We start from the raw sequence: 15619 nt of genomic DNA, 5'->3' as shown, positions 1-15619 counted from the left end.
TGTGTGTGTGTGTGTGTGTGTGATTATAACACAAGGCACTGGGTATGGATTGTGTCTTCTCAGACTCAAAAGGGAGGAGCGAGTGTGGATAATTCTTTAACAATAAGACAAAACAGAATAGTAGGTTCAGGAGCAAATTTTATAGGTTATACTGAAAATATAAAAGTTAGCTATTATATTGCAGAGTATATGCATGTAAGACATATATTTAGAGACAGAATGAATTGAATCAATCTTTAGGAGATGAATAACTTATGAAGCTTAGTTTTACTTTCTCATCCATTCACTCCTTCAACAAGTACTTGTCGAATGACACCATGTGCCAAGCATTGTATCAACCACATTTATTTATTTTCTCCTAGAGTATCGCAAGCTTCCGAACTGGTTTTCCTGCTTTCACTCCACACCTACCCCCATTCCATTCTGCTACCTACACAGTGGCCAGAGAGATGCTTTTAACCTATTGAGATCTTGACACACTCTCAAACCTTTCTAATACATTTTCAGCCAATTCAGAGTAAAATCCAATCCCATGGCCCATAATGTGACCTAAAGAGCTCTTCTCCTCTCTGTGTCCAAACCCATTTCCTCCCTCTCCCTTTCACTCACTCTGCTCTCGAGAACACAGGCACAGGCCTCCTCCCCATGTTCCCTGGGCATGGCAATCATTTGTCCACTTCAGGCTTTCACAGGGGCTATTATTCCATCAGCTTAGAAGATCCTCCCCCACACAGTTACTCCTTTATTTGACTCAGATTGTTTACTCAAATGTCACTTCCCTGGCCACCTGAGCCAAAATAGCATCCCTGTCCCCACCATCCGCTCCTTTTCCTTCTACTTTTCTTCCCGACACTCAATTACCACCTGATAAGTTATATATATTTTTATGTGTTTAGTTGGCTTGCTGTCTCCTTCCTTACTAGGATGTCAGCTCCTGGGAACAGAGACTTTATTTTTTCTCCTAAAATATTCCAGTGACTGAAACAGTGCCCGGCACATTGTAGGAACTCAGACATAGTGAATAAGTGAAGGAATGAATATAAATCTCTATTTTTTGTGGTATTTATTTTTTAAATGCTGAAATAAAAATATGATTTAACAGTTCAGTCAAATTGTATGGTTTTACATTTTCCATACGTTTTTTGCCTTTCTTTATCACCCATATCCCCAAAGAATATGATGCCCCTATTAGTGAAGAGTATTAATACAATTTCTGGGGGAACATTTCCCAATAGAGTGGTGACAGGACAGACCAATAGCTTTGGAAATCAAGTCACAGATTTTACAACTTTTAAGAACCTCAACAAATGGACTGTCTTCATGGCTTAAATGCCAAGGAACATAACTGAAAGTAGTAGTACAATCCCAATGGCTAAAACCTAATGTAAGCAGTGAGTGACTTAGGTTTCAGCAGAGGAGTTCTTTCAAAACAACCCATCCAACCAGCTGGGAGACATTTCAGGCAGTAGAAGGACTGAATTCAGCAGTTAGGAACTCTCTTGGCAGCGAAGGCCTTGCTCCCACCCACTCCCTACTCAGTGATTGAGAAACACAATTTCCTATCCCCTAATACATTTGATGCCTCTGTTGCTTTTTGTTCCACAGCTTGGAATTTCCTAATGTCTGTGACAAGTCAGCTGGTGATGGTGAAATTGCCAGTATTCCTTGTACCTTATAAAGATGTTCAGGGGCTGAGTCAAAGCTTCTACAGGATTCTGATGGCCTCACACTTAAATATGGCAGAGAAGAGTATGCACAGAAATTTCCCAATTGTTTTTATGTGATGCTGAAAGACTGGTAGATTATCAGCAGCCCAATTTAAACTACTTTCACAGAGACCGTGGCCTCTGATATGGAGATCATTTGGAGATGTTTTTCCAGTAAAAGGGATTATCTTGTCTATAGCTCATGATGGACTCTTGGGAAAAGGCTCAGGAAGCAGGGCATGACGTTGTGATGTTTTGTATCAGATCCCAGTTCCACAATGGTCACTGGTGTTGACAGACAGGTTCTGGAGTTACTTTTCTTCTTTCTCTTGTACCCTACTGTAGTCCTTTCTGATAAGGATTCAGTCCTTGAAGGTAAAAATTATTTTTATATTATCTTTATTGCTTTTTCTGATTAAAAAAAGTAATGCACGCATGTCATCTCAGAATTTTGGGGGGCTTTCTAAAATGCACCTAAGTAGGAGGGGTGTTATGAAGGTGGGAGCCTGATCTTTTACCCAGATTTTCCTTAAAAAAATTTATTTATTTATTTATTTATTTATTTATTTATTTGAGAGACAGGGAGAGAGCACGAGTTGGGGGGCGTAGGGCAGAGGGAGAAGGAGAAGCAGAGCCCAGGACCTGGATCTCATGACCCAAGAGGAAGGCAGATGCTTAATTGACTGAGCCACCCAGGTGTCTCTTACCCAGATTTTTATTATGGTATCTTATCCTGGGTACTCACTGAGGTGACCAGGTATGAACGTTTTCATAGTTTTCAAAGTTCAAAATCAGATTTGAGCTTTGACCTCGAGTTGCAGGTACAGACCGGTGACCTCATTTGTCCCTTTTAACAGCAGCAAATCAGACCAACTCAGACCAGCAATTCCTAGGGGGAAAACTGTGAGCAGTAACACAGGTCAAAAGGTCAAAAGACAGAAATTTTCAGGCTGATATAAAACACAGAATTCAAATTCAAGGGACAGATTACCAAAAGAAAAAAACGGGAAGGTGAATCGGGGCTCTTTCCAGCTCTTTATCGTTCGGACGCGCCGTCGACACTCCGTGGGGCCAAGTCCCCTTACCCAGTGTTTCAGTGTCCCTCCAACTGTAGAGGCGGTGCACGGGCTTCATTTCACCACCCACCCGTCCCAATCCTGTTAGCAGCACGGGCACGTTCACTCTACCCATGAAAGCGGACACGGATTTGCTCCCCCAGCCCGCGGTTTCCGGTCACCGAATTACACACTTTCATTGACCGTCTCTGGCAGAGACAGCGTGGGCGGGCCAGGTTCGCCCCCGGACAAAGCGCAGGCGCCCCTCACGGTCTGCGCACACGCTGGTGTACGCGCGCGAGGCGACGGTGGACAGCGGACTCCGTCCCCGGCCGGTCTGCGCGCCCAGCTCCCGCCGCCGCAGGAGCCTCAAGCGGAGACGCCCGCCCAGCCGCCCGCCGCCTACCTGGCGCGGCCCGGGGGTGCCGGGATCCCCGCGTCCCCGAGGCTCCGCCCCGCAGTTCCCGTCACGTGCCGCCGCGCCGCCCAATCAGCGTCCGCAGCGCACAGGCTCGCGATTCAAACTGCGGCGCCGCCGGCTCGCTGGGATCGGCGCTGGGGCGGCCGCCGCCGCCGCAGCTGCGTACCGGCCATGGAGCACCGCATCGTAGGGCCCGGTCCGTACCGGGCCACCAAGCTGGTGAGTGGAGGTGCCAGGGCCTGGGCGACGCCGCGGTCCCCGCGATCTGCAAGGTTGGCGGGGCCCGAGTATGGAGGCCGGACCCGTTCCGGCCTCGGCGGCCGTTTTCTGGACGATATTCAAAGAAAGGCTTACCGGGCCTGGAGCTTGGCACGTAGTGGGTGGGTGCAGCTTCGTTCCCGAGACACTGGACTGGTTCTTGGCAGTAAGTGAGCCTTCCGATTGAAAGCGCCCGAAAGAACAGAGTGACCCCACCCCCACCCCCTTTGTCCCCTGGAATCGAACGCCTGCAGCCCGGAGAAGAAGGGCCCCGTGGGTAACCTCAGGGTCCCCACCCCTTGTAACACTAACCCTTCGCCGCAGCCCAGGCCGGGCGTGTCTCCGTCCTGAGTGTCACTTGTGGTGACACTGAGGTGCTTTCTAACGGTGCCCGGAACGCAGGTGGGTCTTGGCCGCTTTTCTGGTCTGTCAGCACCTACCTAAATCAGCGGTTGGCCCCATCGGATGTTCTTTTTTTGTTTTTTCTTCTTTTTAAAGATTATTTGACAGAGAGAGCGAGAGCAGGAACACAAGCAGGGGGAGTGGGAGAGGGAGAAGCAGGCTTCCCGCCGAGCAGGGAGCCCGATGCGAGCTGGAGCCCAGGACCCCGGGATCATGACCTGAGCCGAAGGCAGACGCTTAACGGACTGAGCCACCCAGGCGCCCCCGAACAGATGTTCTGAAAGAGCCTTTACAGACCCTGAGGGTTCAGGGTGCTGCTTTTTCTCCTGGGAGAAGAACTTTGGTATTCAGGGTTCTGAGGCGTACTTGATTTCTTTGTGATCTGGAGCAAGTGATTTTAGTGATTTGCGTTTTACAGGATCACTCCGACGGAATAGTGGTGACAGTTAGGTAATTGCAGGTGTTTAAAGGCTTTCTATGGAAGTCTGCTGGTAATTGGGGGGAAGGGACCCCGCTCCTTGGTCTTTTGCCACTTATGGCCACATATAATTTGGGAATTGGTTTCATTGTTCTGTGTAACCTAACGGATATCCAGGAAAAGATAGGAACAGGATGGGAGGAGTTACTGCACTCATTTTTTTTTAATTTAATTTTTTTATTGTTATGTTAATCCCCATACATTACATCATTAGTTTTAGATGTAGTGTTCCATGATTCATTGTTTGTGCATAACACCCAGTGCTCCATGCAGAATGTGCCCTCTTTAATACCCATCACCAGGCTAACCCATCCTCCCACCCCCCTCCCCTCTAAAACCCTGTTTGTTTTTCAGAGTCCATCGTCTCTCATGGTTCGTCTACCCCTCCGATTTCCCCCGCTTCATTCTTCCCCTCCCGCTACCTTCTTCTTCTTCTTCTTTTTTTCTTAACATATATTGCATTATTTGTTTCAGAGGTACAGATCTGAGATTCAACAGTCTTGCACAATTCACAGCGCTTACCAGAGCACATACCCTCCCCAGTGTCTATCACCCAGTCACCCCATCCCTCCCACCCCACATCCCACTCCAGCAACCCTCAGTTTGTTTCCTGCGATTAAGAATTCCTCATATCAGTGAGGTCATATGATACATGTCTTTCTCTGTTTGACTTATTTCGCTCAACATAATATCCTCCAGTTCCATCCACCTCGTTGCAAATGGCAAGATCTCATTCCTTTTGATGGCTGCATAATCCATGGTATATAAATACCACCTCTTCTTTATCCATTCATCTGTCGATGGACATCTTGGCTCTTTCCACAGTTTGGCTATTGTGGACATTGATGCTATAAACATCGGGGTGCACGTACCCCTTAGGATCCCTACTTTTGTATCTTTGGGGTAAATACCCAGTAGTGCAATTGCTGGATCATATGGTAGCTCTATTTTCAACTTTTTGAGGAACCTCCATCCTGTTTTCCAGAGTGGCTGCACTAGCTTGCATTCCCACCAACAGTGTAGGAGGGTTCCCCTTTCTCCGCATCCCCGCCAACATCTGTTGTTTCCTGACTTGTTAATTTTAGCCATTCTGACTGGTGTGAGGTGGTATCTCATTGAGGTTTTGATTTGGATTTCCCTGATGCCGAGCGATGTTGAGCACTTTTTCATGTGTCTTTTGGCCATTTGAATGTCTTCTTTGGAAAAATGTCTGTTCATGTCTTCTGCCCATTTCTTGATTATTTGTTCTTTGGGTGTTGAGTTTGATGAGTTCTTTATAGATTTTGGATACTAGCCCTTTATCTGATATGTCATTTGCAAATATCTTCTCCCATTCTGTCGGTTGTCTTTTGGTTTTGTTGACTGTTTCCTTTGCTTTGCAAAATCTTTTTATCTTGATGAAGTCCCAATAGTTCATTTTTGCCCTTGCTTCCCTTGCCTTTGGCGATGTTTCTAGGAAGAAGTTGCTTCTGCTGAGGTCAAAGAGGTTGCTGCCTGTGTTCTCCTTTAGGATTTTGATGGATTCCTGTCTTACATTGAGGTCTTTCAACCATTTGGAGTCTATTTTTGTGTGTGGTGTAAGGAAATGGTCCAGTTTCATTCTTCTGCATGTGGCTATCCAATTTGCCCAACACTATTTGTTGAAGAGACAGTCTTTTTTCCATTGGACATTCTTTCCTGGAAAGCACCTCAGTTTTACCAGAACTTCCCAGGTAGTCAGTTCAGTTGTCAAATTTATTCTACTTGAGATCTTTGATCTTAAATCAAGATTCTGGAAGCACAGAAAACAATAGGAAATTTTTTTTAAAAAGTGAGACTTCCTGCTTTATCAGTGATCTCCGTCATCATTGTAGATGCTTTAACCTCATTATAAAATGTATAAATGTTTCCTGGAGCATAATTCAGTTGTGTCTTACAACTTTTACCAGGTAAATCACAAAGTTTGTGACTAGTCGTCTCTTTACTTACCTTCCCCAGCTTACCTTTCCATCTCCCTGTCCCCACTTATCATTTCGCCCTTCTCCCAAGATCACCCTCAACCCAGTCTTCAGGAAAAGCTTGGGAAAATCATTGGCATATAAAGAGTAGGCTTTTACTTCCTCCTTTCATGACTCCCTTTACTGTTTCAAACCATGTACAGCTCCATTTTCTAAAGCACCAAAGTCTTATCTGAAAATAACATTTTATGGACTAGGTAAATTTTTTTGCCAAAAATCAAATGACAGACTCTAAGTCATTACATGATGAATATGGAAGTTAATTAGAAACTTATTCATCTTCATTGAAATAGCTTTCGCTTTTGTAACCCACATACAAATACAGTTGACCCTTGAACAATGTGGGGATTAGGAGTGCCCACCCATGCGCAGTTGAACGTCCATGTATAACTCCCCCCAAACTTAACTACTAATAGCTTACTGTTCACTGGAAGCCTTACTGATAACATAAACAGTCAATTGACACATATTTTGTATGTTGTATGTATTATATACTGTATTTTTATAATAAAGTAAGCTAGAGAAAAGATGTTATTAAGAAAATAATAAGGAAGGGCACCTGGGTGGCTCAGTCGATTAAGTCTCCGCCTTCGGCTCAGGTCATGATCCCAGGGTGCTGGGATCGAGTTCCGCGTTGGGCTCCCTGCTCAGTGAGGAGTCTGCTTTTCCCTCTGCCCCTCCCCTCTGCTCCTGCTCTCTCTCTCTCTTTCTTCCTCTCTCTCTCTCAAATAAAATCTTTAAAAAAAAGAAAATCAGAAAGAAGAGAAAATACATTGACAGTACTGTACTGTATTTATCAATGAAAATCTGCATGTAAAGTGGACCCATGTAGTTCAAACCCCTGTTGTTCAAGGGTCAACCGTAGTTCATCATTTTAATAGAAATAATGAGGAGAAAGAAAATTGCTTTTATAAAAATGGCTTTAATCTACTGATTCTTTGAACTTGATTCTGAGTTACCTCTACCATCTGATGCAAGTGGTAAAGTTTAAAACCCTTACAGCTGTCACTGAATTTGAGAACTAGAATGGACATGACCAATTGTCTAGTCCAGTTTCTTCCTTCTCTTGAGGCCTATAGGGGTGAACTGACTTGATCAGGTTTGCCGTGCTCGTCTGTGGCAAGTTCAGCTAGAGGTAGAGTCTGGTGTCTCTGCGCTCCCGGGCCAGGTGCTAGAGCATGATAGCACCATTCTCACAATGTTTTTGGTACTAAGAAGGAAGGAAATGGAATAAATATCCTGGAGAAAAAAACAGGAAGCACATTTCAACGCTCAGTGCTGTATTTTGTAGTTTGGCTCATGATGTGAAGTAAAAACAATTGTATGATTCCTTATTTTAGATCCCTAGTTTAAGGGATAAATAAATAAAACAAAGGTGATTTTTTTTTTTAATCATGAACAAATCTCTTTTGTTCCTTTTGCTATAAAGATTTTCTCTCCAAATAATATGTCATGGAAAAAAATCACATTCTCAAGCTCTGTCTTGTTCTTTGTTGACATAGGATCTTTTCCTTCTAAGTGTGACTGAGAATTTTGAAGTATTTTACAGGTAATGTAGTTCTTCTTTCTTGACAGAGTAGCCGAATTACAACATAATTATTTTTGGAAGTAAGTAGGAACAGAGACCATAGTTCTCACTAGGTTTTAGAATTCTGAAGTGTTTCATGGACTGAGTAAATATAATCCATAATGATAAGTGCCATTAAGAATCAACATAAATAAATTAAAAATTAATTTTATAAGATATGAGCTTTGATAAAGATGTCTTATTAGAAAATTTCTAGTGTGAAATGAAAACCAGCTATCAACAGAATCAGTAAAAATCCAGTCTTAATAGTTTTTTTTTTCTGTGTGTGGAATACACGGAATGAAAAGGTCATTCAGAAGAGTAAAAGTATGAGAATTAAAATTTTTTTTGGAAAAAAATTTATTTTTAAAGGAGACCATAGGTAACCTTGGTCTACCAGAGATTTAAACTTAGTATTAATTGACTGTAATCACAATGGTGTAGTATTGCATAGGAAGACACAAATAGCTCAGTGGGATAAAAAAGAGAGTTCAGAACAGAATCAAGAAAGATACTATGTAAGGTAACTTAGTATTTCAATTCATTGAAAAAAGGGTGATATAATTGGCTCTCCATTTGGAAGAAAATAAAGTTAGAGGTGTTTTCCTCCCACCATAAAAAATTCTAGTTGAAGATTCAAATATTTAAAAAAAATCCCTCTAAAATATTAAAAGAAAACTTTGATAAATATTTTTAATACCGCTGGATGGAGAAATCTCTAACTTCCTTCCCCTAAAGGGGAAAATCCTGAAGCTATAAAGAAAATAAAGATATATTTGTTTCATTAACATCACCATCAACAACAAAACCTTCATATAGCTAGAGACCACATAAATTGATAAGCCAGGAGAAAACATTTCTAATATATTTTTTAAAAGGATTAAGATTCCATATTCATTCATTCATTCAGAACACCTTTATTAAGCACATGCACCATATGAGAGGCACTGTCCTCAGTTGTAGAGATACTGAACTGAGCAAAATAGACTAACTTTCTTGACTTCTATGCACTTTGACTTAAATGCTAGATTTAAACATTTAAAAAAATTAGTTAAGAAAAAGAGGGAGACAACCCAATAGAAAAAGGTCAAGTCTCAGATAAATAAATGAAACTTACTTAAGATGAAGATAGGAACATGAAAACAAAATACAGACATATCATTTCTTAAACACAGATTGGCAGAAATGAGAATGGTAACATCTAGTGATGGCCACAGATAAGGCAGCATGCTCTGATATTGCTGGTAGGACTGTGAATTGTTACATCTGATCTAAATATGCTGATAAAATTTAGAAATCCATTCTATCACAAATAAATAAAAGCATTGGTCCTTTAAGTTATTTATTCATTTGAAAGAGAGAGAGAGAGAGAGATGTGCAGGTGCGGGGGAGGAAGAAGGACAAGGTCGGGCCAACTCCATGCAGAGCATCATGACCTGACGTGAAATCAAGAGTCGGATGCTTAAGCAACTGAGTCACCCATGTGCCCCAGGGTTTTTAAAGTAATATTTTGAAACAACAAAGTGGAAACAGATCCATGCCCATCAGTTAGAAAATGCTTTAGTAGGGACATCTGGGTGGCTCATTCGTTAAGCATCTGCCATCGGCTCAGGTCATGGTCCCAGGGTCCTGGGATCGAGCCCCGCATCGGGCTCCCTGCTAGGGGGAAAGCCTGCTTCTCCCTCTCCCACTCCCTCTGCGTGTGTTTCCTCTTTCGCTGTGTCTCTCTCTGTCCAACAAATAAGTAAAATCTTAAAAAAAAAAGAAAATGGTTAAGTAAAATGGCACTCATTTATTCATAAGAATAGGCTAGATCTACAGGTATTGACACAGAAAGACATCTGTGCTGTGTTCAGTGCAAAAACAAGTTGGGGAATGTGTACAGTAGGATTGATCACATTTCTTAAAAAAGGAAGCAAACAACAATACTAATAATAAGTAACATACATTAAAAAGGGAAAATTCTATATGTGTGTGTATGTTTGATAGGTATGTGGGATCGGAGAGAGACTGGGCAATCTCTTTTATATATGCTTCTGCATTTAATTTGTTACAATGTGCATTATTACTTACCTAATTAAAATAAGTAGAGGAACTACTCACCAGCTTGAATCAATTAATAGGCATATTTACTTCTGGTTTGAAATATGGGATTCCAGGGACCCATGTCTTCATTACATTTATTGCATAATGTATAAAGTACTATGCATTAAGTTTAATTGATAATGATTATGATAATTCAATAAACATAAAATAAATGAAAATCTTTTTTATTAACTCTTCTTCCCTCCCTACTCCCAACGTGCTTGATCAGGACTAACATAAAGGCTAGATGTCAGCAGAGAATTAAAACAACAACAATGATTAAAAATATGTGGAGACTGTTTAAAACCATGTGTTCATACGTATAGGTGGCATAATGAAATGAGTACAACTCAGTAAGTTTTCATATGAGCACCCCATGTAACTGATACCCAGCTCAAGATAGGTAACATCCTAACGCTCCCCTTGCCTTTCTCCGTCTTGACCTCCATACAAAGTAACCACTGTTATGATTTCTAATACCATGGATTAGTTTTGCCTGCTTTTTGACTTCATGTAAGTGGAATCATATAGTTTTTTTTTTTTTTTTTTTTAAAGTAGGCTTCATGCCCAGTGTGTAGCCCAACACAGGGCTTGAACTCACGACCCTGAGATAAAGACCTGAGCTGAGACTAAGAGTTGGATGCTCAACCAACTGAGCCACCCATGCGCCCCAAGCCTTGAAAATCTTTTGCTTACAACCTTCCCACTCAAAAGAAAAAAATAACTTTTAAAAATGTATTCTATTCATTCAGTAAGTATTTACTGGAGATATTACCACCAAGTTGTCCCTTCATGTGAACTTAATGGATTCTTACATTCATGAGAAACAAATGATCAAAACTATGGCTAAAACTGAGCCCAATATGCCTAATTCACTTCTTAGGGCACTATGTTTAATATGATTTAACTTCATTCAACAAATATGTACTGTTTATTACATGAAAAGCATTATAGGGAGAGAAGAAAAGAGAGATGTATGAGACATAGTGCCTGATGTCAAAACATGTTTAAAAATTCAGCAAAATATTTTCCTATTTAAAAAAACAAAACCTAGACATCCACGCCTTCATCAGCCTTCCCTAGATTAAATGAAATGTTCACATATGGTATCCTTCCTACATAATTACACCAGCAGCTTTTTCGGACCCTAGGCTTCCTGCCAGCCTTCCTAAAAGTCCTGGAAACTCACAGTCTTACTCTCATAACCATTCTCCCTTCTCCCAGCCTTCTCTTTCAGGTCTATCACTGCACAAACTGAATCTTTCCTTCTCACCCCCCTTCCCACTGAAGCCAGAAAATCTTTTTCTAACAACTACAGTTCTGATCTCGGCATATTCTTTTTATTTTTCCCACTTCTGGCTCCTGTTTTCCCTTCTGATCAGGCCTTTTCTTCCAGGTTTCTCTTCATTCCTCCTGCCCAACCCTGTTTGAAATGATGGTCCACTCTTCTTCCACACAACACCGGAGATGTACAGGACCAAGGTGGGGTCCGTGCAAGCACACACCCTGGACATAGAGCATAGTGCCCGACATACAGTAAGGCTTCAGCAAGCAAATGCTTAATTGGTCTTTCACTTTTTCTACTTTCTTTAACTACCTTCTAACTTGTTGCAATTGAATTCCACTCTGATTCCGAATCATGTCTTCCTTGGAGCCAAATTCAAACATCTTTTCGCCTTGGGTATATATTAATCTTTCTACTTAATTTGACACTGTTATATGCCATCCTCCAAATTAAGTTGGTCCAGATTTAAACAGTTTTTTAACATCTTAAAAACACACAAGAAACAAGGCAAGCCCATGTAGGATAACATTTAACTAGAATTTCTAAAACAAAAGAAAACAAAAAACTCAAGACACAAATGAAAAGACAGACACTCCAATAGAAAAAAAAAAATGGAAAATGACTTGAACAGGCATTTCACATGAAAAGATCTTCAAATTTACCATAATATATGCAAAGATGTTCAACCTTATTAATTAGAAATGAAACACAAAAGAAATCCACAATGCAATACCACTACGTGCCTACAGAATGGCTAAAATGAAAAAGATAGTCAATACTAAGTGCTGATGAGAATGTGGAGCAACTGGAAACCTCATACATTGCTGGCGGGAATATAAATCAATACAACCACTTTGGAAAACAGGTTGGCAACCTCTACAAAAGTTAAATATATGCACACCTTATAAACCAGCAATTTCCATTAAGTATATATCCCAACAGAACGTATATATATGTTGACCAAAAAACACGTTCATAGGAGCACTATTCTTAGAAAAAAACAACCCAAATGTCCATCAACTTAAGAAAAGATAAATAGTGGGGCACCTGGGTGGCTCAGCTGGTTAAGCAACCAACTCTTGATTTTCACTCAGGTCATGATCTCAGGGTTGTAAGATTGAGCCCTGAGTTGGGCTCCATGCTACGTGTGGAGCCTGCTTGGGATTTTCTGTCTCCTTCTTCTTGATCCACCTGGCCACCCCACTCACACACTCTCTCTCTTAAAAAAAAAAAAAAAGAATAAATAGTGATTTATTTATGCAACGGAATACTGCATAGCAATAAAAATGAACTCTGCCACATACATTAACATGGATGAATAACATAAATAAAATGTAGATATAAGAAGGCCAGAAGAGAAGTAAAAACCATATGATTCCACGGGGTGCTTGGGTGGCTCAGTCAGTTAAGTGTCTGACTCTTGTCGCACCTTGGGCTCCATGCTGGGCATAGGGTCTACTTAAAAAAAAAAAAAATTCAAGTCTTTGTCATCAAGGCAGTCTTTTCAATGGAAGAACTGCATTCATTATCTTAAGTATTTGGGACGTAATAACCTTTAAAAAAATCAGTTGGTTACTAAATGCTTTTCGCCCTTTCTTTCCCAGTGGAATGAAACAGTTGAGCTTTTTCGTGCTAGGATGCCCTTACGGAAACATCGCTGTCGTTTCAAAAGTTATGACCGTTGCTTCACGGCGGCCGAAGCTGTGGATTGGCTGCATGAGCTCTTGAGGTGCAGTCAGAACTTTGGCCCTGAAGTGACCCGCAAACAAACGGTTCAGCTGCTGAAAAAATTCCTCAAGAATCATGTTATTGAAGACATCAAGGGAAAATGGGGTCAGGAAGATTTTGAAGACAATCGTCACTTGTACAGGTAAGGGTGACAAGTTTACCCTGAAGGGGAGGACTACAGGGAGGACAACTGGATCTGGTCAGTCTCTTGAAACTTCCTCGTGTGGAATAATCTCTCTTGTCCAGTGGAGTGATGCTCACACTTGTGATTTGTTGAGTGAAGAACCACGTGTGTTGTTACCATAAACCTGTTGCAATGTTCTTGAGTCCGTAGAGCGCCCCCTAGCCGTGTTTAGTTGCAGTGACTTTTCAGAAAGAACATCCGTTCATGCCTTTTGCACACCTGGGGGGAGGGCTACAGGGGTCCTCGAGAATCTGAAAGGGTGAAAGAGCAGCTCTGGGGTGGGCCTTTCTAGCAGCGAGAGGGGTGTATTCATGGGATTAGTGGCAGAGTGGGTCTGATCTTTAAGCACATCTCGGGGCCTGTATGAAGAATTGTGCTAGAATTCCCTGATGTCTTAGTTGAACCCTGGCAATGTATGTCTCTGTTCTCCAAATGTTTTTGCTCATGTTTTGGTGCTATTTTGTGATGGGACACTTACCGTCCGATGATCCAAGGAAAATATGCATGTCTCTCTGCTCGGACTTTCCTTTTCACTGCATGCTAGGCTGTTTTATTGCTGGAGGTGGCGGGGGTGGGGGGGCGGCTACCTAAGCTTCAGGGACTGGGGGAATATTAAAGAGGAATGAAGCTGCACGTGTCCTGAGAAGAGAAAGCGTTGCGTTATCGACAGAGAGGCCCCCCAGAGGGCTGAGAACCTGAAGGGAGGTTAAAAGAAGAAATGGAGAATATGGACCCTTAACATTGGCTTTCTTTTACTCTGAAAGAAAAATGAAGAATGCTCTTACAACACATTTAGTGAGGCAGTTTGGGGCCGCTGAGCCCCATGGCTTTGAGCAGAGAAAAACCTGTTTATTCCTACCTGAACCATTTCTTTGGCTCCTTTGTGGGCTAGCTGCTGGGAGAGGTCGCAGAGCAGTGTGAGGGTGGCCTCCAACACCAAGGCTAAGACCAGACATTGCTGCATGTTTAGCATTGAGCTGCTGCTTCTTTTTTTTTTTTTTTTTTTTTTAAGATTTTATTTATTTGACAGAGAGAGAGAGAGAGCACAAGTAGGGGGAGCAGCAGAGGGAGAGGGAGAAGCAGACTCCTCACTGAGCAAGGAGCCCGATGCAGGGCTCAATCCCAGGACCCCAGGATCATGACCTGAGCAGAAGGCAGACCCACTGCCGAAGGCTTAACCCACTGAGCCACCCAGGTGCCCCAGCATTGAACTTCTTTGTAGAATTTCATTGACAATCTTCAGGTTCCAGATATCAAGATTGTCATCAGGGCAATTAGTTGTCTCTCCATTTGGCAGTTATTTCTGGCTTGCTCATCCAACTTTTAAGTAGGATCTTGGGTGATTTTAGCTTATTCTGAGACGATAGTGTTTTGTTAGCATCAGGCAGCAGACTCTAGCCCTGGTTCTGCATACCATACCTCATTGGGAATTCGCAAGTGATTATTTCTCTTGGGAAACTGTAAATACTTGTACCCCATCACAACTTAGCTAGAACACTTATAAAAAATTCTCTGGATGAGCAACTTCCAATCTGTTCTATTGTGACCTTAAATGGGGGTAACATCCATTGTGTCCCAGGAGGCTTTCAGAGTCCTCGGGGGAGGGAAATCGGAGCATGCTCTAGGAGCCGACCATCCAGCACTGTCAGAGCATGCTTTGTGTCACTATGAAGACTTAATCGTGTGTCCCCCCTTTAAAATATCAAGTGCACAGGCAGATTACATTTGTCTATTAAATAATGATTTTCCCCTCACCTTCTGTAATACCTGTTAATCATAAAGGGAGCAGGATTTTCTTCTATTATTTATCACCTGAAAACTCTTAGCTTTCCATTTTCCTGGGTGAAAGTTCTGTACGCTAACTACTGATGTTTGCCAATTTCTCAGATTAATCTGGGATGAAATCTATGTAGATATGTAAATCATTTGTTAGGAGCCTGTGCCTTGAATTGAGAATGAGCTGATGAGCTTGGAGGCAGCCGTTGGACGCATGCAGCTTCTGGGACTGGTGCTCAGTATCCTCACACCTGCGTGCTAGGGCTCCAGGCAAGAGTGGGGGTGGGCTGCCCTGCTTGCTCTCCTTCTAGCTGCTGTCCTGGTAGAATAGGACTGCTGCCGCATTATGATGGAAATAGATGAGTGAGATTAGGACCTAGAGGCAGTTAGATTTAAAAATAGATGGAGAGCCAGTGAGGTGGAGAAATTCCAGACGTGCTTTTAAATGTCAAACTTTATGGGTGGGGGGGCCTTTATAAATAGTATCGAAGAGGCTGGAATGGCCAGCCGAGCGCGCTTGCTGGCATGTAAGGAACTAACGTAATCAAGGGCATATGATGTGCTGACATGTCACATTATCGTCATCTAACCCAGTATCTGTTGATATAGTGTATTTTCCTAATTTTAAAGATTAGGAAGGTAATAAGGCCAAAGCTCCAAAGTCCCTCAGCTGAACT

At 42.2% G+C, this 15619-nt stretch overlaps 1 protein-coding gene across 3 annotated transcripts in view; it reads left to right on the top strand.

Annotated features, from left to right (window-relative positions):
- Positions 1 to 3268: 3268 nt before the first annotated feature.
- Positions 3269 to 15619, top strand: part of DEPDC1B (DEP domain containing 1B) — an 86107-nt gene continuing 73756 nt past the window's right edge. The window contains exons 1-2 of one of the 3 annotated variants that reach the window (XM_035014477.1): positions 3269 to 3401; positions 12859 to 13124. In XM_035014477.1, the coding sequence (XP_034870368.1) occupies positions 3354 to 3401; positions 12859 to 13124 (314 nt within the window). In that variant the 5' untranslated portion in view covers positions 3269 to 3353. The remainder of the gene's footprint in view (positions 3402 to 12858; positions 13125 to 15619) is intronic. The other 2 variants (XM_035014480.1, XM_035014478.1) reach the window with 2 other exon arrangements.

Source organism: Mirounga leonina, unplaced genomic scaffold, assembly GCF_011800145.1.
Source record: "Mirounga leonina isolate KUSES-001 unplaced genomic scaffold, KU_Mleo_1.0 Mir_168, whole genome shotgun sequence".
Taxonomy (NCBI): Eukaryota; Metazoa; Chordata; class Mammalia; order Carnivora; family Phocidae; genus Mirounga; species Mirounga leonina.
The sequence above is the reverse complement of the archived record's forward strand: the minus strand, read 5'-3'. Positions and strand labels throughout refer to the sequence as shown.